The 22,192-nt window shown below is 62.3% G+C and overlaps 1 protein-coding gene across 1 annotated transcript; it reads left to right on the top strand.

The window, feature by feature from the left end:
- The first annotated feature begins 683 nt into the window (after nucleotides 1-683).
- On the top strand, nucleotides 684-22,170 carry FER1L5 (fer-1 like family member 5). The gene is made up of 51 exons (XM_033081084.1): nucleotides 684-768; nucleotides 920-975; nucleotides 1,052-1,143; nucleotides 1,224-1,332; nucleotides 1,407-1,535; nucleotides 1,614-1,742; nucleotides 1,817-1,879; nucleotides 2,272-2,322; nucleotides 2,617-2,647; nucleotides 2,999-3,114; nucleotides 3,188-3,299; nucleotides 3,568-3,647; nucleotides 3,752-3,820; nucleotides 3,916-3,959; nucleotides 4,299-4,375; nucleotides 4,448-4,530; nucleotides 5,317-5,430; nucleotides 5,513-5,657; nucleotides 5,976-6,100; nucleotides 6,925-7,028; nucleotides 7,872-8,070; nucleotides 9,791-9,943; nucleotides 10,412-10,525; nucleotides 10,673-10,836; nucleotides 10,914-11,206; nucleotides 11,320-11,483; nucleotides 11,844-12,017; nucleotides 12,884-12,995; nucleotides 13,193-13,270; nucleotides 13,341-13,522; nucleotides 14,136-14,294; nucleotides 14,390-14,488; nucleotides 15,102-15,251; nucleotides 15,320-15,518; nucleotides 16,013-16,101; nucleotides 16,204-16,245; nucleotides 16,326-16,466; nucleotides 16,792-16,923; nucleotides 16,995-17,150; nucleotides 17,233-17,324; nucleotides 17,680-17,850; nucleotides 18,282-18,430; nucleotides 18,728-18,867; nucleotides 19,229-19,317; nucleotides 19,395-19,490; nucleotides 19,739-19,880; nucleotides 19,958-20,057; nucleotides 20,970-21,178; nucleotides 21,262-21,371; nucleotides 21,446-21,587; nucleotides 21,665-22,170. Exons 1-51 carry the CDS (start codon nucleotides 684-686, stop codon nucleotides 21,773-21,775), a joined length of 6,165 nt encoding a protein of 2,054 aa, XP_032936975.1. The 3' UTR covers nucleotides 21,776-22,170.
- Nucleotides 22,171-22,192: the final 22 nt, after the last annotated feature.

Raw genomic sequence — 22,192 nt, 5'->3', positions numbered from 1 at the left:
ATCAGGAATGTCCCCAGAAATGTCCCCGTGAGAAGATCGGAGGTGTCCCCAGAAGTGTCCCCGTGAGGAGGGACCCGCGGGGATCGGAGGTGTCCCCAGAAATGTCCCAGTGGAAAAGGACCCGCGGGGATCGGGGATGTCCCCTGGAATGTCCCCGCGAGAAGATCGGAGGTGTCCCTAGGAATGTCCCCGCGAGAAGATCGGAGGTGTCCCCAGGAATGTCTCAGTGACAAGGGACCTGCGGGGATCAGGGATGTCCCCAGGAATGTCCCCATGAGAAGGGACACTCCAGGCTCACCCAGCCCCGCACAGGACATTCCGCGGGCCCGTGGGGTCACGGAGAGCCCCGCGTGGGGACACGGGGCCGCAGTTACCGGGTGACACAGCCGCTCGCGCGACAGTCGGTGCGCCGGCCCCGCCGTTGGCACCGTGGGACACGGGACCCTAACGGCCGTGCTGCTCAGGGGGTGGTGGCACCTGGGGCTGGCAGTCCCTTGGTGACAAACCCGCAGCCGGTGTCGCCATCTCCGGGGTGGCACATTGGTGGCAGCACTGAAGGCATCACTGGCGACAGAGGGGCTGGCACGTTGGTGGCATCCCGTTGATGGCAGCACCTCGGGGGTGGCCCGTTGGTGGCAGCCCCCTGGTGACAGCTCCGTCCCCGGTGCCAGCGCTCCGTGGCCATGCTGCGGTGCCACGTGGTCGCCGTCCACATTCCCGGGGCCACCGGCTTCGGTCCCGGCGTCCTGCTGTCCCTCTGCTTCCGAGGTACCGTGGGCTTGGGGACACCGGGTGGCACCGGCCACTGCCGCGCGGCAAGGGCCACGCTCACTGCCCTTGCATGTGGCCAGTGCCAGGCTTCCCCCGGCAGCCCAGCGTCCCCAACCTGAGGTGCCACCACCCCTCGTGTCCCACACAGGCGTCCCCAGGAGAACCCAGGTGGTGCCCGAGGAGCGCAGCCTCACCTGGAATGAGGTGAGGTGGCCCCGGGTGACCCGTGGTGGCACAGGGACATCGGGTCACCCTCCCTGACCTGTGTCACCCCCGTCAGGAGCTGGTGTGGCCGCTGGACACGTGTCCCCTGAGCGCCACAGACACGCTGAGCCTGCGCTTGCGGCGCTGGGACTGCCCGCTGCCCCAGGGGTGAGTGACAGGCCTGGGTGGGCACCCTGGGGCCACCCCCGTCGCCACGGCCACCCTCACCGTGTCCCCCGCTCCCACAGGGACCTGGGTGCCGTCACCGTGTCACTGGGCGAGCTGGTGGCCAACCCAAACCTGCCGATGGCCGTCAGGGACATCCCGCTGCTGGACCACCGGGACCTGCCCACGGGGGTGAGCCCCCACCCCACCCCAGAGCACCCCAGGGTGCCAGCGGGCACTGTCCCCGTGTCACTGTCCCTTCGCAGTGCACCGTCACCTTCCGCTGCTACTACGACCCGCCCGGCACGGCCGGCGATGTCGCTGTCACCGCGCACGGACAGGTGGCACTGCAGCCACCGGCGATGGCCCCTGCAGACAGGAAAGAGGATTTCCAGGTATGGCACCCTCCGTGGGCACGGTGGCACCCGGAGGTGACGTCCCCTCGCGGCCACCACGTCAGTGCCACCCCGCAGGTCCGGGTGAGGGTCATCAAGGGCCGCCAGCTGCGGGGCAAGGACATCAAACCCGTGGTGAAGGTCCAGATCGGGAAGCGGAATTTCCGCACCCGCAGCCGGAGCGGGAACAACCCCTACTTCAATGAGGTGACACCGACAGGGGACATGGGGACGGCCACTGTCCCTCAGCCTGCCCTCACTGTCCTTCTGCTGCTTTTCAGGTGTTTTGCCAGAATTTCCGCCAGACACCGGAGCAGCTGGTGGCACAGCCCATCCACATCCAGGTGGGAGCGGTCGGTGGCACCGGGGGGACAAGGACAAGGGCAGGGACACAGGGACACAGACACAGGGACAAGAATACAGGGACGGGGACACAGAGACAGACACAGAGAGACACAGGGACATGGGGTCAGGGACACAGACACAGGGACGGGGATACAGACACAGACCGGTACACAGAGACAGACACAGGGACAGGGACAAGAGCAGGGACACAGACACAGGGACACGGGGACAGGGATGCAGACACAGGGACAGGGACACGGGGACACAGACACGGGGATACAGGGGCAGGAACACGGACACGGGGACAGACACACGGACACGGGGACAGACACAGGGACACAGAGACAGGCACAGGGACACAGGGACAGCCGTGTCCCCTTCCCTGTCACAGGTGCTCCGTTCACCAAACGTCTGCATCAAACCCATCATCGGCGTCTTCGAGGTGAGGAGTGGGGGATTGGGAATGGGGCACTGGAATTGGGGTTTGGGAATGGGGATTGGGAATGTGGCATTGGAATTGGGGTTTGGGAATGTGGGGTTGGGAATGGGGCATTGGAATTGGGGTTTGGGAATGTGGGATAAAAAATGGAGCATTGGAATTGGTATTTGGGAATGGGGATTGGGAGTGGGGCACTGGAATTGGGATTTAGAAATGGGGCGTTGGGAATGGGGTGTCAGGAATGGGATTTGAGAATGGGGTGTCAGAGCGCTCTCACCCCCTTTGGTGTCCCCACAGCTTGACATTGGCACCATCTACTCTGCCCCAGGTAATGAGAGGGTTGAGGTGACACTGGGTGACACATTTTGGGGTGACACATTTTGGGATGACACATTTTGGGGGCTGTTTCAGGCAGGCACTGCCCAGGGGTGACACTTCATTTTGGGGGCACACCACGCGTTTCAGGGGGTTTTACATGGGCACTGGGGTGGCACTGAGGTGGCTCTGGTGACACCAGGGTGACACATTTTGGGACATATTTTAGGCCGGCACTGACCAGGGGTGAATCCTCATTTTGGGGGAGCACCGCGCGTTTTAGGGGGGTTGTAGGCAGAACCTGGGGTAACAGCGGGGTGGCCCCGGTGCCACCGAGGTGACAGCGGTGTCCCCGCCGTGCCAGGGCGCAGCCTGAGCGGGAAGTGGCTGAGCCTGCAGCACCCGCGGCGCCGCGACGGCCGCTCCCAGGGCTTGCTGCAGCTCAGCCTGGTGGTGCGCCGAGCAGGAGAGCGCGCCCAGGTGAGCTCCCCGCCCTCCCCCGCACCCAAATATCCTTCCTGAGGGGGTCCCCAACCTGTCACACCCCCCCAAGGAGCAGGACATGCCGGCGGGGGACGAGGATGTGGAGGCCAACCTGCTGCGGCCACCGCCCTGCGCCACCGCGCTGCAGATCCGCGTGTTCCGCGCCGAGGACCTGCCACGGGGTGGGGACAGCGGGGTTTGGGGTGGGACAGCGGGGACTTGGGGTGGGGACAAAGGGGTTTGGGGTGGGGACAGATTTGAGGATTCCCTCAGCTCACCACAGGATGGGGACGCTGGGAATTTGGGGTGAAGGGTGGATTTGGGGATCCCCTGATTGCCGCAGAGAATTTGGGGTGAAGGGTAGATTTGGGGATCCCCTGCTCGCTGCAGGGTGGGAACCGGGGGAGATTTGGGGTCCCCCAAACCTTCACTGTCCCTGTCCCGGCACAGCGGAGCCGGCGCGGCCGTGCCTGGGCGGCACCACGGGCTCGGCCAAGGTGTCGGTGCGGGTCGGCTTTGCGGGCAGGACGGTGAGTGCCGGGCAGGGAATGGGGGAATTTGTGGGTACCGGGGGTACCCAGCAGCTTTTGAGGTGCCGGAGCCTTTCGGGGACTCACAACTGTCCCCACCGCAGCTCTGCACCCGCGGGATCCTCCCCGATGCCCGCCCCGAGTGGAACGAGGTTTTGTTCTTCCCCCTGCGGGTGAGGAGTGTCCCCATCCCCGCACATCTCCCGCACCCCCCTCCCCAAACAGGGGCACCCCAAAAACGGGGACGCCCCCGTTTCCACACCCGCAGCTGCCTCCGATCTGTGACGAGATCGTGCTGGAAATCCTGCGTGGGTGAGCGGGGACACCCCCGGGCTTGGGGGACAATACTGGATTTGGGGGACACCCCTCGGGTTTGGGAGATGTCCCTTGGGTTTGGGAACACTCCCGGTTTGGGGGACACCCCTGGGTTTGGGAACTGCCTCAGGTTTGGGGGACACCCCCGGATTTAGGGGACACCCCTGGGTTTGGGTGACAGTACCGGTTTTGGGGGACATCCGTCAGGTTTGAGGGACATCCGTCAGGTTTGGGGGACACCTGGTGGGTTTGGAGAATGCTCCCTTGGGTTTGGGGGATACCCCCAGGTTTGGGGAACCCCCGTGCTCGGGGAATCCCTGACCATGACCCCGCCAGGTCGTGCCGGAGCAAAGTCCTGGGCAGGGCCACCCTGAGGCTGTCCCAGATCTCCCGGGACCCCGACGAGCTCGAGGGTGAGCAGAGTTGTCCCTTTTGGGGTCCCCCAAACCCCCTCCCACCCTGAACCCCCTTTTCTCTGCCCCCAGAGGGGACACCCCCCAGAGGGTTCCTGCCCTCCTTCGGGCCCTGCTTCCTGCCCTTCTACGGCCCCCGGCCCGACTCTGCCAGGGTATGAGCGGGATTTTGGGGGGGAAATGGGGAGATTTTGGGGGGGAAATGGGGGATTTTGGGGGGGAAACGGGGGATTTGTGGGGAAAATGAGCAGTCGTTGGGGTAGAAGAGTTTTTGAGGGTGATGGGACGTTTGGGGGAAAAAAGGGGGAATTGCTGGGGAAAATTAAGGACTTTAGGAGATAATGGGATGGGGAAAGGAGAAAGGGGTGAAAATGGGATGGGGGACACAGAGAATGGAGTGAGATAGAATGGGGGAAAGGAGAAAGGGGTGAAAATGGGATGGGGAAAGAGGGAATGGGGTGAGATGGAATGGGGGAAATGGAGAATGGGGTGAAAATGGGATGGGGGGCACGGGGAATGGGGAAATGAAGAATGGGATGAAAATGGAATGGGGAATGGGATGAAATGGGATGGGGGAATGGGGAATGGGATGGAATGGGATGGAATGGGATGGAATGGGATGGAATGGGATGGAATGGGATGAGGAAATGGGGAAATGGGGAAATGGGGAAATGGGGAAATGGGGAAATGGGGAAATGGGGAAATGGGGAAATGGAGAATGGGATGGAAAAACAGGGAATGGAATGGAATGGAATGGAATGGAATGGAATGGAATGGAATGGAATGGAATGGAATGGAATGGAATGGAATGGAATGGAATGGGATGGGGAAATGGGGAATGGGATGGAACGGGGGACATGGAGAATGGGGCAGCTGAGGGAAAACAGGGATTGCTGGGGAACATTTGGGGCACAAGCAGGACACCCTGACCCCATTTCCAGGACTCGGGGCTGGTTTATCGAGGCCGGCTGCTGCTGGAGCTCTGCACCCACGTGGGGACCCCGCCCGGGCGTCAGCGTGAAGCCATCGCGCCCGTGGACATCGAGCGGGCACAGGTGGGGACACGGGGACACGGGGCGGTGCCACCTCTGCCCTGAGGGAACAGCTGAGCGTTTTTTGGGTTTTTTCTCACCGCAGAGCCGCCTGCCTCGCTGCCAGCTGGGGCTCTGCGGGGTTTTCTACTCGGCCACGATGGTGCCAGGCGGCCCCGAGCCGCTGAGCCTCGAGCTGGGCATCGGCAGCGCCGCAGCCGCCACCGCGCAGGGACTGCCCGTGCCCGACGGTGAGCTGGGGACACGGCCGGGTGGCACCGGGGACACTGTCACCCGCCGTGTTGGGTCTGGGAAAGGGGTTGGTGCGGCGGGGGGAAAGTTGGGAATTGTTAATTAGTGTAGTTATCAAAGTGTTTGGTCCCCGTGGCCGCGAGGGTGCCTTGAGATTGGGGACAAGGATTGGTGTCACCTGGGTGATGCCACCTGTGGGTTAGGGGGCACTTTGGGAATCTCGGATGGTCCCACGAAGCCGCAGCTGCCCCTCGCCAGCGTGGCCGAGTCTGTTCTGACCCCATTTCCCCCATTTTTCCCGATTTTCCCGAATTTAGGGAACCTCTACCACCACCTGCCGTGGTTTGGGGACAAACCGGTGGCCGCTGTCACCTCGCTGTGGGAGGACGCCGGGCACCGCTGGGACAGCCTGAACCTCCTGCGAACCCTGTGCCAGCACCTGGTGAGACCCCAAACCCGGGTGGGACTGACCCCAAACCCGGGTGGGACTGACCCCAAACCCGGGTGGGACTGACCCCAAACCCGGGTGGGACTGACCCCAAACCCGGGTGGGACTGACCCCAAACCCAGGTGGGACTGACCCCAAACCCGGGTGGGACTGACCCCAAACCTGGGTAGGACTGACCCCAAATCTGGGTGGGACTGACCCCAAACCCAGCTGGGACTGACCCCAAACCCGTGTGGGACTGACCCCAAACCCGGGTAGGACTGACCCCAAACCCGGGTAGGACTGACCCCAAACCCATTTGGGATCAGTTTGGGGTGGGATGGATCCCAAACCATTTGGGATCAGTTTGGAGTGGGATCAATCCCAAACCCATTTGGGAACGGTTCAGAGTGGGACTGACCCCAAACCTGTTTAGGAATGGTTTGGGATCGATCCCAAACCCATTTGGGATCAGTTTGGGGTGGGATGAATCCCTAATCCATTTAGGAACCGTTTGGAGTGGACTGATCCCAAATCCATTTGGGAATGGTTTGGGGTGGGATTTATCCCAAACACATTTGGGAACGGTTCAGTGTAGGACTCACCCCAAACCTGTTTAGGAATGGTTTGGGGTGGGACTGACCCCAAACCCGGGTGGGACTGACCCCAAACCTGCGTGTGACTGACCCCAAACCCGGGTGGGATCAGTTTGGGGTGGGATCAATCCCAAACCCATTTGGGAGTGGTTCAGTGTAGGACTGATCCCAAACCTGTTTAGGAATGGTTTGGGGTGGAATGGATCCCAAACCCGTTTGGGATCAGTTTGGGGCCGTTCCCAGGAGCGGAACCTGGCCGAGCTGCGGGGACACCGTGGTGACACCGCTGGGGACACCGCTGGGGACATCAGGGCGAGGCTGCTGCGGGAACTGGCCCAGGACTGCACGTGAGTGACCCCACATCCCAAAATCGGGGTTTGGGGCCGGGGGGATGAGGAACTGAGGGGGAAGTGGGGCTGGCAGTTGGGGGAATTTGAGACACTTTGGGACATTCTGGAGAGCGATTTGGGGTGGAAATGGGGTGAGTGGCATGTGGGGTATTTGGGGTGGAATTGGGGATTTGGTGAGAGAATGGAGCATTTGAGGGAAAACCGAGGATTGTTGGGGCGAAGGAAGAATTTTAGGGGTGCAACTGGGGGTTTGGGGGATTTGGGATGATTTGGGGGGATCTTGGGCTGTTTTAGGGTAATTTCAGGGTGATTTTTGGCTGTTTTAGGGTGATTTCAGGGTGATTTGGGCTGTTTTATGGTGATTTCAGGGTGATTTTGGACTGTTTTAGGGCGATTTCAGGGTGATTTTTGGCTATTTTAGGGCGATTTCAGGGTGATTTGGGCTGTTTTATGGTGATTTCAGGGTGATTTTGGACTGTTTTAGGGCGGTTTCAGGGCGATTTGGGCTGCTCTGGGTGCCATAGGGACACCGTGGGCTGGGGTGATTTCAGGGTGATTTTGAGCTTTTCTGGGGTGATTTTGGGCTGTTTTAGGGCCATTTCAGGGTGATTTGTGCTGTTTTAGGGTAATTTCAGGGTGATTTTGGGCTGGTTTTGGGCGATTTCAGAGTGATTTTGGGTTGTTTTAGGGCAATTTCAGGGTGATTTGGGCTGCTCTGGGTGCTGCAGGGATACCCTGAGCCGGGATGATTTTGCAGTGTTTATGGGCTGTTTTGGGCTGATTTTTGGGCTGTTTTGGGGTTGCATTTTGGTGTAACCTTGGCTGCTCTGGGTGCTGCAGGGACGCCCTGGCCTGGCTGGAGGTTCAGCCCACCCTGACCACCCTGGACCAGCAGCTCTGCAGCTCCCGGCTCCTGCTCCTGCGGCAGCTGCGGCGCGCGGCCGAGGCCGATCCCCAGAAAGCGCCGGAGCTGCGCGGGGACGCCTTGGGGACAGTGGCCCGGGGGTGGCTGCGGCGCGTGGCCGCGCTGGCCATCGAGGTGAGACCCAAAACCCCAAACCCAACCCTCCCCTTGCAGAGAGTCAGGAATTTATCCCTGAAATTCCGGCCTCCAAGGGCACTGATGGGGAAGTTTTTCGCTTTGTGGAGTGTTTTTAGCAAAGAAATTTGTGTGTGATAGTTCTAAATAATAATATATGTAACATGATATAATATAAATGGTATCACAATAAATAATATAATAATGCAAGATTATTGTAATGTAATATAATATAATATAATATAATATAATATAATATAATATAATATAATATAATGTAATATAATATAATGTAATATAATATAATGTAATATAATATAATGTAATATAATATAATGTAATATAATATATTGCAGTATAATATAGCAGAACATAACCTAGCAGAACAAAATCTAACATAGTGTAATATATAACCACAAAATATTATGTTACATAACAATATAATGTAACAGTAATTTCACGATTATAAGCCGCACCATTTTGACTAAAATTTTGGTCCAAACCTGAAGTGCGGCTTATAATCAGGTGCGGCTTATGTATAGACAAAGAATGAAAAGTTGCTGTTTTAGTTTGGAGGACAGGTGTGTGCTGAGAAAGGCAGGAGCTTCTCTTTGAAATGGAGAATGGAAACCCCCTCCCTCCAAATTATTATCATTTTGAAATCAAGGGGCTCTCAGGCAAAGATATGGGAATTAGGAATAACAGTTCTTTACTAGGGAAATTAAAATAGAAATACAGAATTACAAAGAACAACCCCAACCCTGCCAGAGTCAGAATCCAAGCTGACAGCCGTCAGTCAGGCAGGGTGTTGGCAGCAGTCCCATCCCATGGTGGCTGCATCCTCCTGCAGTGACAGATGTGGCTCAGTTGGAGCAGTGCTCCTGGACAAGGTGCAGTTTCCCTCCGGAGCTCCAGTGGTGATGTGGAGCAATCCCGTTTCCCTCTGGAGTCCAGTGGAGAAAGGGCTCCCTTAGTATCCCAAAACCTCTGTTTTTATCTTGGTAAGAAATGTTGGGCTCTTCCCCCCGGCTGGAGCAACTCCCAATGGGATGCAGTAATTTTATCAGTGCCACAGTGGGACTCAATGGCCATGAGCAGAAAATGACTGCCTGGAGGAAGGATGGGCTGTGAAAAGATAAAGAACACTGCCCCAGCTGGTTTATAAACCATGGCCATGAACAGGAGATATCCCATGGAGATAAAGAACACTGCCCCAGCTGGTTTATAAACCATGGCCATGAACAGGAGATATCCCATGAGATAAAGAACACTGCCCCAGCTGGTTTATAAACCATGGCCATGAACAGGAGATATCCCATGAGATAAAGAACACTGCCCCAGCTGGTTTCAATGGATGCCCATTAGCAGAATATCTCCCACAGAGATCAGGATCACTGCCCCCACTCTCAACAGATGGTGACAGAACAGACACCTTTGATCACATCCTGTATTGGAACCCAAGACAGTTGACACCCAGACATGCAGTTTATAATCAGGTGTGGCTTATAATCCTGAAATTACTGCAAAATATACTATACTATATATACTATTTTATACTACAATATACTATAATGTGTAATATAATATAATGCAATATAGTATAATACTACATAACACAATATAATTACCTATAACATAGCATGATACATAATATGCTGTAACTCTCACACCCCTCCTGTCCCCTTGGTGTCCCCTTGGTGTCCCCTCGGTGTCCCCGCAGCCCCAGGCCGGTGTCCCTGACGTGCAGCTGTGGCTGCTGCGGGGCCAGCTGCGGGTGGCCTCGGCTCGTGTCCCCGCCACCGACGTGCTGCACTCGCCACGCGGCCCCAGCGCCTGCGGCCGCCTCTGCAGGAAGGTCCTGAGCCTGTTCCTGGTGCGAGCTCTGGTGTCACCTTTGTGTCCCTCCGTGTCCCCTTGTGTCCCTCCGTGTCCCCTTGTGTCCCTCTGTGTCCTCATTGTGTCCCTCCACATTCTCCCGTGTCCTTCTGTGCCCCCTTGTGTCCCTACGTGTCCCTTTGTGTCCCTCCATGTCCCCTCCATGTCCCCTCCATGTCCCCTCCATACCCCCTCCATGTCCCTCCATGTCCTCTCCAAATTCCCATCACATCTCCTCCAAGTCCCCTTAGTGCCTGTTCTATGTTCCCCATGTCCCCTCTCTGTCCCCACCATGTCCCTGCTTCATGTCTCCCCTGTCTATTCCCACCTCATCTCCTCCAAGTCCCCTCCATCTCTGCTCCCTGTCCCCCTGTGTCCGCTCTCTGTCCCCTCCACATCCCCCGTGTCCCCTGGCTGTCCCCCCCGCGTGTCCCCAGTGTCCCCTCGGTGACACTCGGTGTCGCAGGGCTGCGGGGACATCCAGGCCCAGGTGCGGGTCCAGCTGTGGCTGGGACGAGTGGCCGAGAGCGGGGACCTGGCCCAGCTGCTCGAGGGGACCCTGCGCTTCTACAGCGAGACGGTGACAGGAGGGGACAGCGGGGACAGCAGGGAGGGGACAGCGAGGAGGGGACGCGGGGGAGAGCGGGGACAATGCCTGGGAGGGCACAGCGCCGGGGAGGGGACAGCATCCCACGGTGTCCCCTGACTCCAACCTGTGTCCCCGCAGTACGAGAACCAGACACGGCTGCTGGGGAAATGGGGGCCCCGGAAGCTTTTGGGGCGCCCCGCGTTCTCCGACAGCTCCGGCCGGCCGGGGCTCCCCCCGGAGCACATCCAGCCCCCCAAGGGCTGGCGCTGGGACGGCCCCTGGAGCGTGGAGCGGCCGCGGCGGTGAGCGGGAGGGGACAGCCACCCCCTGCCCCCGCGGGGCCCTCGGTGACAGCAGCGATGTCCCCCGGTGTCCCCAGGGTGCTGGCACGGCCGCAGCCCGCGGTGAGCGCGGCGCTGGAGGAGCTGTACGAAAAGCAGAGCCGCGATCCCGGCGGGGACTGGAGCCCGTCCGGCACAGCCAGCACGGACGGCGTGAGTGGGGACAGAGTGGGGGACAGCGGGGGTGACATGAGAGTGACGGGGCTCAGCTCTCGCCTGGCTTTGCAGAGAGGAGTGGCGGTGCCACTGAAGGAGGAGGTGGCGTGTCCCCAGGGCTGGCGCGTCGCCAGTGACTGGTACGTGGACACGGAGGGGGACGTGGATGAGGACGGTGAGTGGGGTCCGTGGTGGGCACGGCAGGGTGGGAGGGGACAGGGATGGGGGTGACAGGGATGGGGGTGACAGGGACAGGGTGGCAGGGAAGGAGCTGGCCCATGTGTGCAGGTTGGCAGTACAGTGTGGGCATGGAGGATGGCAGCCCCCCGGCAGAGTGGCACAGCAAGGGACAACACTGCCACACCCTCCGGCGCCGGCGCTGGGTCCGGCTCTGCCACAGGGACAGCGACAGCTGGACGTGGGAACAGGACACGGACACCTTCAGCACCCTGGTGACAGACACTGGGACAGGGAAGGGATGGTGGGGATGGCAGTGACAGGGGGGAGGTGACAGGGTGGGGGTGAGGGGATGGAGGTGACAGGAGGGGTGGCAGGGATGGAGGTGACAGGCATGAGGGTGGCAGACTGGAGTGACAAGGATGGGGTGACAGAGATGGAAGTGACAAGGATGAGGTGACAGGATGGGGGTGACAGAAGGGGGGTGCTGGGGGATGAGGGCAGTGGATTGGGGTGATGATGATGGTGAAGATGATGACAGGGAATGGGGTGATGGGGATGACGGGGCTGCTGTCCCCATGTGACACTGTCCCCATGTGACGCTGTCCCCATGTGACGCTGTCCCCGTGCTGCAGGACCCCGAGGAGCTGTGGGAGGACGAGGCCTGGCAGCCAGAGTGCTTCTGGGGCTGTTCCTTCCAGCCCAAGGTTCCCGCGGGTCCCCGGTGCCGCCGGCGCCGCTGGCAGCGCAGCCTGGTCCCTGCAGAGACCCCAAACGTGGCACCGCTGTTCCTGCTCCAGGGAGTGCCGGTAGGAGCGGGCACGGGGCTCCGGGAGGGGAGGGGGAAGAGGAGGGACCCCGAGGGAAGGGGAGGTGGGGAGAGGGAGGAGGGTGGGAGGGGAGAGGGAGGGATTAGGGCAGAGGGGAGGGGGAAGGATGGGGGATGGAGCTGTGGGAAAAGGCAGGGAGAGGGAAGGATGGATGATGGATGGATGGATGGATGGATGGATGGATGGATGGATGGATGGATGGATGGATGGATGATGGATGATGGATGGATGGATGGATGGATGGATGGATGGATGGATGATGGATGGATGGATGGATGGATGATGGATGGATGATGGATGATGGATGGATGGATGATGGATGGATGGATGATGGATGATGGATGGATGGATGATGGATGGATGGATGATGGATGGATGGATGATGGATGGATGGATGGATGGATGGATGGATGGATGATGGATGGATGGATGGATGGATGATGGATGGATGATGGATGATGGATGGATGGATGATGGATGATGGATGGATGGATGATGGATGGATGGATGATGGATGGATGGATGATGGATGGATGGATGATGGATGATGGATGGATGGATGATGGATGGATGGATGATGGATGATGGATGATGGATGATGGATGGATGGATGGATGAATGATGGATGGATGGTGGATGGCGTGATGGATGGATGGATGAAGGAGAGATGAAGGGATGGATGGATGAATACATGGATGGAGGAGAGATGGAAGGAAGGATGCAATGTTGGAAGGATCAACAGAGCCCCATGGACCTGGGCCATGATGGGACAGCAGCACACAGGACAGGAGGTTGTGGGGCCAGGGAACAGCAGCGTCCCCCAACCCATCCCTGTCCTCTCCCAGGACACTGAGGACCTGGTCCAGAACCATCCAGCTGTGGCCCCACAGCTGCCAGGGAGCTCCTCCCAGACACCCCTGCAGCAGCCACCCCCCTTCATCCTCTGCACCTTCCAGCGTGAGCCTGGGGACCGGGAGGGACCAGGAAGGGACTGGGAAGGGCTTGGAAGGACCTGGAGACCGGGAGGGACCGGGAAAGGCTGGGTGGGACCAGAGAGGGACCGGGGAGAGATCGGGAGGGACCGGGAGGCACCAGGGAGGCACAGGGATGGCCCGGGGACTCCCGGCCACCCCTGACCCCCCGCCTGTCCCCAGGGCCCGGCTGCTTCCAGCTCCGCTGTTACATCTTCCAGGCACTGGATCTGGCCCCCGGCAGCGCCAGGACCTCCATAGGTGGGACCCTCCCCCCCCCGGCCCCCGGCCCGCTGGCAGCCCGGGGTGCTGACGGTGCCCTTGTCACCAGATGCCACCGCGCACGTGTCGTTCGTGTGGCTGAGCCAGCGCACGCGGGCGGTGCGCGGGGCTCTGGACCCGCGGTGGGAGCAGACGCTGCTGTTCCCCCGGGTGCTGCTGTTCGGGGACCCCCGGCGCGTCCTGGAGGATCCCCCGCCTGTTGTGGTGGAGGTGTGGGACCAGCCGGGACAGGTACGGGACACTCCGGGCACGGGGGGGATGGAGGGGGAAAGGGGGGGGTGAGGGATGGGGTGTGGAGAGAGGGATGGAGGGGAGAGAGGGAGGGAGGGAGGGAGGGAGGGAGGGAGGAGAGGGAGGGGAGCAGAGGGAAGGATGAGGAATGGGAGATGGATAAGGATGGGGGTTCAGGGGTGGAAGGATGGGGGGGTCAAGGATGGATGATGGGGGGTCAGATATTCAGGATGGAGAGGTCAGGAATGGAAGGATGCTGGGTCAGGGATGGAGGAACAGAGGGTCAGGGATGGAAGGACAGGAGGGTCAGGCATGGAAGGATGGGGGGTCAGGGATGGAAGGAAGGAGGGTCAGGGATGGAAGGATGCTGGGTCAGGAATGGAAGGACAGGAGGGTCAGGGATGGAAGGATGATGGGTCAGGAATGGAAGGACAGGAGGGTCAGGGATGGAAGGATGATGGGTCAGGAATGGAAGGACAGGAGGGTCAGGGATGGAAGGATGGGAGGTCAGGGACGGAAGGATGCTGGGTCAGGGATGGAAGGATGCTGGGTCAGGGATGAGGGACATGCACACCCCCGGCTGGACCAGCCCCTCCCAGGCGCTGCCTCGCAGGGCTCCGGTGTTTTCCTGGGGAGGTGCGTGTGCACCCCGCCGCTGTGGCTGGACGTGGAGCACCGGGAGCCCCCCCGGCTGCAGCCGCACCCCCTGCAGGGACCGCGGGGCCCGGCCGGGGAGCTGCTGGCCGCCTTCGAGCTCCTGCAGGAGCCCGAGGTGAGGCTGTGGCACGGGATGGCACGGGGTGACAGCGGTGACACAGAGGGCACCCAGGGCTGCGGTGCCACTGTCGCTGTGTCCCCTCACGGCAGGATGGGTCCCCGGCTCCGCTCGGCCCCCTGCCCCTGAGGAAGGACGAGTTCGGCATCCCCCCAGAACTGCGGCCGCGCCTGCAGAGGGTGGCACTGGAGGTGGGAGCCACCTGCAGGGAGGGGACAGCGTGGGGACGGCGTGGGGAGAGGGGTGGGGACAAGGGGAGGCAGCGAATGGGATGGAGGCGGGGCCGGCTGGGAACAGGGATGGGACAGGGATAAAGGTGGGATGGGACAGGGATGGGGACAGGGATGGGACAGGGATAAAGGTGGGATGGGGACGGGATGGGGACAGGGATGGGACAGGGATGGGGACAGGGATTGGGACAGAGATAAAGGTGGGATAGCGACAGGGATGGGACAGGGATAAATGTGGGATGGGCGCAGGGACGGGGACAAGGATGGGACGGGGATGGGGACAGGGATGGGACAGGGATGGGACAGGGATAAAGGTGGGATGGGACAGGGATGGGACAGGGATAAAGGTGGGACGGGACAGGGATGGGACAGGGATAAAGGTGGGATGACGACAGGGAAATGGACGGGGATGGGACAGAGGATCCTGGGGATTTCTTGGAGACAGGGCCAGGGGATGGAGGCAGGACAGGGACAAGAACAGGAACAGAACGAGGATGAGAACAGGCACAGCACAGGGGTCAGGGATGGGGACAGGGACACGGATCGGGCTGACAGGGGCCGCGTGTCCTGCCAGGTGCTGGCCTGGGGGCTGCGGGGGCTGCGCGGGGCCGTGCGGGAGCCGCGCCTGGAGCTGCAGTGGGGGGAGCAGAGCCTGTGGACCCCACCGATCAAAGACATCACCGCCAACCCAAACTTCCCCAGCAACGCCTTCATGCTCACCCTGGTGAGTGGGGAGCGATGGGGGCACCTCACCCGCGGTGACACCACGGGTGACCCGGCCGTGTCCCGCAGACGCTGCCCGAGGAGGAGCGATTTGTGCCGCCCATCCGGCTGCGCCTCTGGGACCGGGCAGACACCCAGCGGCGACTGCTGCTGGGCCAGGCCAGCGTCAGGGACCTGGGCCGGTACCGCTGCCACCCGCCCCGCCAGGGACAGCTCCTGGGCTCTGGCAATGCCGGCAATGGCTCTCATGCGATTGTGTCAATGCCAGGTACCGCCTGTCCCATCCCTGCCCATCCTCGGTGTCCCCTGTCCATCCCAGGTACCGCCTGTCCCATCCCTGTCCATCCCCGGTGTCCCCTGTCCATCCCAGGCACTGCCTGTCCCATCCCTGCCACATCCCGGTGCTCCCTGTCCCATCCCCGGTGTCCCCTGTCCATCTCAGTTACCACCTGTCCCATCCCTGTCCATCCCCGGTGTCCCCTGTCCATCCCAGGCACTGCCTGTCCCATCCCTGCCCATCCCCGGTGTCCCCTGTCCCATCCCAGGCACTGCCTGTCCCATCCCTGCCACATCCCGGTGCTCCCGGTCCCATCCTCGCCCATCCCTGACCCTCCCTGGTACCATTTGCCCCATCTTGTGACATCCCTGCCCCATTCCAGCTGTCCCCTGCCCTATCCCAGATGTCCCCTGCCCCATCCTTGGTATCCCTTGCCCATCCCCAGTGTCCCCTCCCTCATCCCTGCTTGTCCCTCTCTCCCACAGACGAGCTCCTTTCCCTGCCCATCTCCTTCAGCCACTGGAAACGTTGCTGTTCCTTTCTCCTCGCCACAGCCCCAGTCAGGATGGCTCAGGTGAGACCCCCAGGTCACCTGGCACCAGCCCTGGCACCGCTGGGCACTGGCACCGCCTGGCCCTGTGCCTCAGTTTCCCCAAGAGCCCTTTGCTCCCCGCAGGACCTGCTCAGCTACCTCAGGAACAGCAGGGCTGAGGACAAGGTGGGCACTGGAATGGGGCTACCAGGGGCCACCAGGGCACCCAGTGCCATCTGTCCCCACCTGCTTCTGCTCCCCACCAGGACAAGGAAGACAAGGAGGAGGAGGAGGAGGAGGAAGAGGAGGAGGAGGAGGAAGAGAGGGACTGGTGGAGCAAATTCTACTCATCCATGGAGGAGAAGGGCCCCAAATCCCCACGGAGAGCCAACAGGGACAGACTAAAGGTGAGCCCGAGCCCGGGACCTGCGGACAGAGACAGGGACGGGGTGAGGTGGGGATTGCGACAGGACAGGGATGGAAACACGCTGGGGACAGCGAGGATGAAGGGGGTGGGTGAGGACGAGGACAGGGATGAAGGAATGGGGATGAGAACGGGGTCAAGCATGGGGATGAACCTGGGGAAGGGACAGGGAGGATGAAGCTGAGTGGGACAGGGGTGAGGATGAAGCTGGGGAAGGGACAAAGACGCAGAAGGAGCCGGGGCTGAGGTGGGGAGGCTTCTCTCCGGACTGGGCACGGGGCTGAGCCGAGGCCATCGCGGCCCCGCAGATCTACAACTGCGAGCTGGAGGCGGTGCCCGAGTTCGAGGGGCTGCAGGATTTCTGCCAGACCTTCCCCCTCTACAAACCGGGCCGTGCCCCCGCGCCCGGGCAGGATCCCGAGCCCGTGGGCAGCTTCAAGGTGGGTGAGACCCCCCCGTGGGACCCCGGTGCTGGGGTGGGACCCCCGGAGGGCACAGCGGGGTCTCTCAGGGGCTTTTCCGCATTTACCCCGTGCCCGAGGAGGTCGGAGCGTGTCCCCCACCCCGCTGCTTCCAGCGCCTGCCCCCCAGCGCCCCGCAGGAGTGCCTGGTGCGGGTCTACATCGTGCGAGCGCTCCACCTGTCCCCCCGCGATGTCACCGGGCTGGTAAGGACAGCGCGGGACCCCCGGGGCGCCGGGCAGGGGCTCCCGGCCGCGGTGCCAGCCCCGTGTCCCCTCCGTGCCCCAGAGCGATCCCTACGTGCGGGTGTCGCTGGGCAGGAAGACGCTGGGACAGCGGGACCAGTACGTGCCCAACACCCTGGAGCCCGTGTTCGGCAGGTAGGGCTGGTGGCCCTCGGCAGTGTCACCCTCGGGGTGGTGCTGTGCTGGGGGCCCCTGCTCTGAGCGGGGGGTACTGGGGTGGCTCATTCCTGATGATGTGTGGCCCTGTGCCAGGCTGGCCTGGTGGCACCAGCTCCCCAGATTCCTGTGCCCCCGGTGTCCCATTCCCTGTCCTGCAGTGTCCCCAGCTGTCCCATTCCCTGTCCTGCAGTGTCCCCGTGTCCCCAGCTGTCCCATTCCCTGTCCTGCAGTGTCCCCGTGCCCCCAGCTGTCCCATTCCCTGTGCTGCAGTGTCCCTGTGCTCCCAGCTCTCTCCCTGTCCCCATGGAGCTGATGCCATTCCTGCCACCAGGATGTTCGAGCTGATGGCCACCATCCCGCTGGAGAAGGACCTGCAGGTGACAATCATGGACTACGACAAGGTGCCACCGGACCAGGAGATCGGCAGCACCACCATCGACCTGGAGAACCGGCTGCTGTCCAACTTCCGTGCGCGCTGCGGGCTGCCCACCCTGTACCGCACGTGCGTGCCCTGGGGACACGGGGGGGACACCGGGAGGGGACAGGGAGGGGACACAGGGAGGGGACACGGGGTGGGCACACAGGGAGGGCGAGGGGGGGAAACACAGGGCACGGCGGGGACATGGAGAGGGGACACAGGGGGAACACAGAAAGGGGACACGGGGGTGGGAAAACACAGAGAGGGGACAAACGGGGCTGGGGTGACACAGGGAGGGGACACGGCGGGAGCACGGCGGGGACATGGGGGGCACGGGGAGGGAACCACGGGGAGGGGACACGGGGGATGGGACAGAGAGGGGACAAAGGGGGCTGTGGGGACACGGGGGACACAGGAGGAGACACGGAGGGACACGGCAGGGACACAGGAGGACACGGGGGGCTGGGAGGACACAGGCAGCAGAGGTGACACCCTGACCGTGCCACTGTCCCCAGCACGGGCCCCACGTGCTGGCGGGACCAGCTGTGCCCCAGCCGGACCCTGGAGCTGCTCACGGAGTCCCGGGGGCTGCCCGGGCCCCTCTTCAACCCCCAGGGCACTGCCCTGACCCTCGACGGGCAGAGCTTCGAGCTGCAGCAATTCGGTCAACGGGGAACGGGGGTTCGGGGGGTCTGGGGAGGGTTTGGAGGATTCAGATGAGGGGTTGGTGGGGGGTTCTGGGGGGTTCTGGGGGATCTGAGGAGGATCTGGTGGGGATTTGGGGGGTTCTGGGGATGTGGAGAGGGTCTGGTGGGCGTTTGGGGGTTCTGTGTGGGATCTGTGGGGGTCGGGGGTGAATTGGATGTTCTGGGGGGATTTAGGGGGTGTGAAGTGAATTAGGGTTTTTTTGGGGATTTGGGGGTTCTGGAGTGTCTGGGTGGGTGACAGGTCGGTGTCACAGAGAGGGGTCACTCCCGGCTCCGCCACTCCGGGGAGCCCCGAGAGCGCCTGGCCCTGCACGTGCTGAACCTGTGCGAGCTCGTCCCGGAGCACCTGGAGACGCGGAGCCTGCAGAGCAGCGCCCAGCCCGGGCTGGAGCAGGTGACAGCGACACCGCGGGGACAGCGACACCGAGGGACATGGGGACACTGCGGGGACACTGCGGGGATTGGCACACCGTGGTGACAGAGACATGGGGGGGGGGTACGATGGGACCCCAGGGTGACAGGGACCATGGGTGTAGGGTGTGCCAGGGGGACTTTGGGGACCCCAGGGTGTCAGGGACCCCAGCAGTGGGTGATGGGGGCTGGGGGGACAAAGGGACCCCGCAGTGATGGGTCCCCGAGGCAGGGAGGGCTGGTGGGTGCAGGGGGGACCTGGTGAGGCCCCTGGGGCCGTGGGGACAGTGAGAGGACATCGAGGGGACACGAGGACCGCTGCCAACCCGTCCGTGTGTCTCCAGGGCAAGGTGCAAATGTGGGTGGACATTTTCCCCACCAGCCTCGGCCCCCCCGGGCCCCCCATCAACATCGACCCCCGCAAGGCCGAGGGGTGAGTGAGTGACCGGCCACCCCCGGGGGGACAGGGCCACCCCCGGCAGAAGGTGACACGTCCCTGTCCCCTGTGAGGTATGAGCTGCGCTGTGTGGTGTGGAGGGTGCAGGACGCGGACCTGGGGGACGTCAACCTGCTGGGCCAGCGCATGAGTGACATCTACGTGACTGGGTGAGTCCCTTGGCTGTCCCCATCCTGTCCCCAGCACCGTGGTGTCCCTGTCACCCCCCAGCATCTGTTCTGCTCATCCCAGAGCCCCTGTCACCCACCCCCAGGGTTCCTGCCACTCCAGGGTGTCCCCATCCATGTGGGCACTGTGACAGCAGTGTCCCCGCAGGTGGCTGGGGTGGCACAGCAGTGACAGTGGTGTCCCCGCAGGTGGCTGGGGTGGCACGGCAATGACAGTGATGTCCCCGCAGGTGGCTGGACGGGCTCCCCGAGCAGCGGCAGCAGACCGACATCCACTATCGCTCCCTGGACGGGAACGGCGCCTTCAACTGGCGCTTCGTGTTCCCCTTCGAGTTCCTGGCGGCCGAGAAGCTCTGCGCCATCCGCCGCAAGGTCAGGGGACAGCCAGGGCGGGGACAGCGCGGGGACACGGCCTGGGGACACCGCGACCCTCCCGTGTCCCTCGGCAGGAGCACGTGTGGAGTTTGGACGAGACGCTGCTGAAGGTGCCGCCCAAACTCATCCTCCAGGTGTGGGACAATGACAAGTTCAAGGCGGACGATCTGCTGGGTGAGACCCCGTGTGCTCGGGCGGGGGGACACCGCAGGGGACAGGGGACACCACAGGGGACAGCCACTGGCGACAGGGACAGCCAGTGGGGATGGGGGACAACCACAGGGGACAGCCACAGGGGACAGGGAGTGGCCACTGGGGAGAGGGGACACCGCAGGGGACAGGGACAGCCACTGGGGAAAGGGACCACTCACTGGCGACAAGAAGCTTCCACCGGTGACAGGGAGCCCCCATAGGTGACAAGGAACTCCCTCTGGTGACAGGAAGCCCCCATAGGTGACAAGGAACTCCCTCTGGTGACAGGAAGCCCCCATAGGTGACAGAGAACCCCCGCTGGTGACAGGAAGCCCCCACTGGTGACACGAAAGACCCAGTGGTGACAGAAAGCCCCTTCTAATGACAAGAAGCTTCCACCGGTGACAGGGAGCCCCCACTGGTGACAAGGAACTCCCTCTGGTGACAAGAAGCCCCTGATGGTGACAGGGAACCCCTTTTAGTGACAAGAAACTCCCACTGGTGGCAGGGAGCCCCCACTGGTGACAAGGAACTCCCTCTGGTGACAGGGAGCCCCTTTTAGTGACAGGGAGCCCCCACTGGTGACAGGGAGCTCCTGATGGTGACAGGGAGCCCCCACTGGTGACAGGGAGCTCCTGATGGTGACAGGGAGCCCCTGATGGTGACAGGGAGCCCCTTTTAGTGACAGGGAGCCCCCACTGGTGACAGGGAGCTCCTGATGGTGACAGGGAGCTCCCACTGGTGACAGGGAGCTCCTGATGGTGACAGGGAGCTCCTGATGGTGACAGGGAGCCCCCACTGGTGACAGGGAGTCCCTGATGGTGACAGGGAGCCCTTTTTAGTGACAAGGAGCCCCCACCGGTGCCAGAGCTCTCCCCCCTCGCTGTCCCACAGGGATCCTGGAGCTGGAGCTCACCCGGCTGCGCCAGCCGGCCCCCAGCGCCCGCCTGTGCTGGGTCACACCGCAGGACCTGTCCTGGCTGTCCCGGGCCTGGTGCCGCTCCCCGGCGCTGGAGCGCTCCCCTCTGGACCTGTTCCGCAGGCGGAGGGCTCGGGGATGGTGGCCCTGCACCATGCAGGAGGACAGCGGCCAGCGGCTCTCTGTAGGTTGGGGACATCGGGGTGACGGGGCTGGGGGACAGCAGGGACAGGTCCTGCCCCCCAACCGCCCCCCTGGGCCCCGCAGGGGAAGCTGCAGCTCAGCCTGGAGCTGCTGACAGCGCAGGAAGCCGAGGAGCGGCCGGTGGGGAAGGGTCGAGAGGAGCCCAACAAGCACCCAACGCTGCCCAAGCCCAAGTGAGCTCCGAGGGGAGCGGGAGGGACCGCCAGGGAGGGGACCCGGCAGTGGCTGAGCTCGGTGTCCCCCGCAGGCGCCCCAAGTCCTCGTTCCTGTGGCTGCGCTCCCCGCTGAGGCTGATGCGCCACGGCATCCGCTGGCGCTACCTGCTCTGGATCGGCCTGGGGCTGGTGGCCTTCCTGCTGCTCCTGGTGCTCCTCCATTCCTTATTCCAGGTCAGCACGGCCCCAGCAGTGTCCCGTTCCTCCCCACAGCTCAGAGCGTGCCCTGAGTGCCCTCTGTCCCTCTGCAGAGATCCTCTCTGACCGTGAAGATGCCTGACCCGCGCCAGTTCCTGCATTACTTCAGCAAGGAGCAGCCGGCCACGGAGCATCCCTCGAGTGGGAGTGGGGCAAAAAGCTGAGGAGCGACCCCAGCTCCCCGTTTGCTCGGCTCTGAACCCCCTCCCCGAGCTGCTCCCCCTCTCCTCAGTGGGTTCTCCAGCCAGGAGGGGATGGCCCCGCTGCAGAGCTGCTGTCCCGACAGCAGTGCCGAGGGAGCTGCCCATCGATGTTCCCTTTTGAACAAAGTCGTGTCCGAGCACCTCCAAAGCATCGTCCCTGTCTCTGTGGGCTGGGGAGGGACACGGGCACCAGTCGGGGAGCAGATCCGCAGCCCCAGCCCCGATCCCAAATTCAGCCCTAACTCCAGCTCCACCCCAGCCCCTATTCCAGTCACAGGTTCGGCTGCAGCTTCTGAACTCAGCCCCAGTGCCACTGCCCTGACCCCAACACCGTCATCAACCCTCACCTAATGCCAGCCCCAGTGCAGAGTCCCGTGC

The sequence above is a fragment of the Catharus ustulatus genome, chromosome 27, assembly GCF_009819885.2.
Source record: "Catharus ustulatus isolate bCatUst1 chromosome 27, bCatUst1.pri.v2, whole genome shotgun sequence".
NCBI classification, from domain to species: domain Eukaryota; kingdom Metazoa; phylum Chordata; class Aves; order Passeriformes; family Turdidae; genus Catharus; species Catharus ustulatus.
This window is presented reverse-complemented; position numbering and strand designations above follow the sequence as displayed.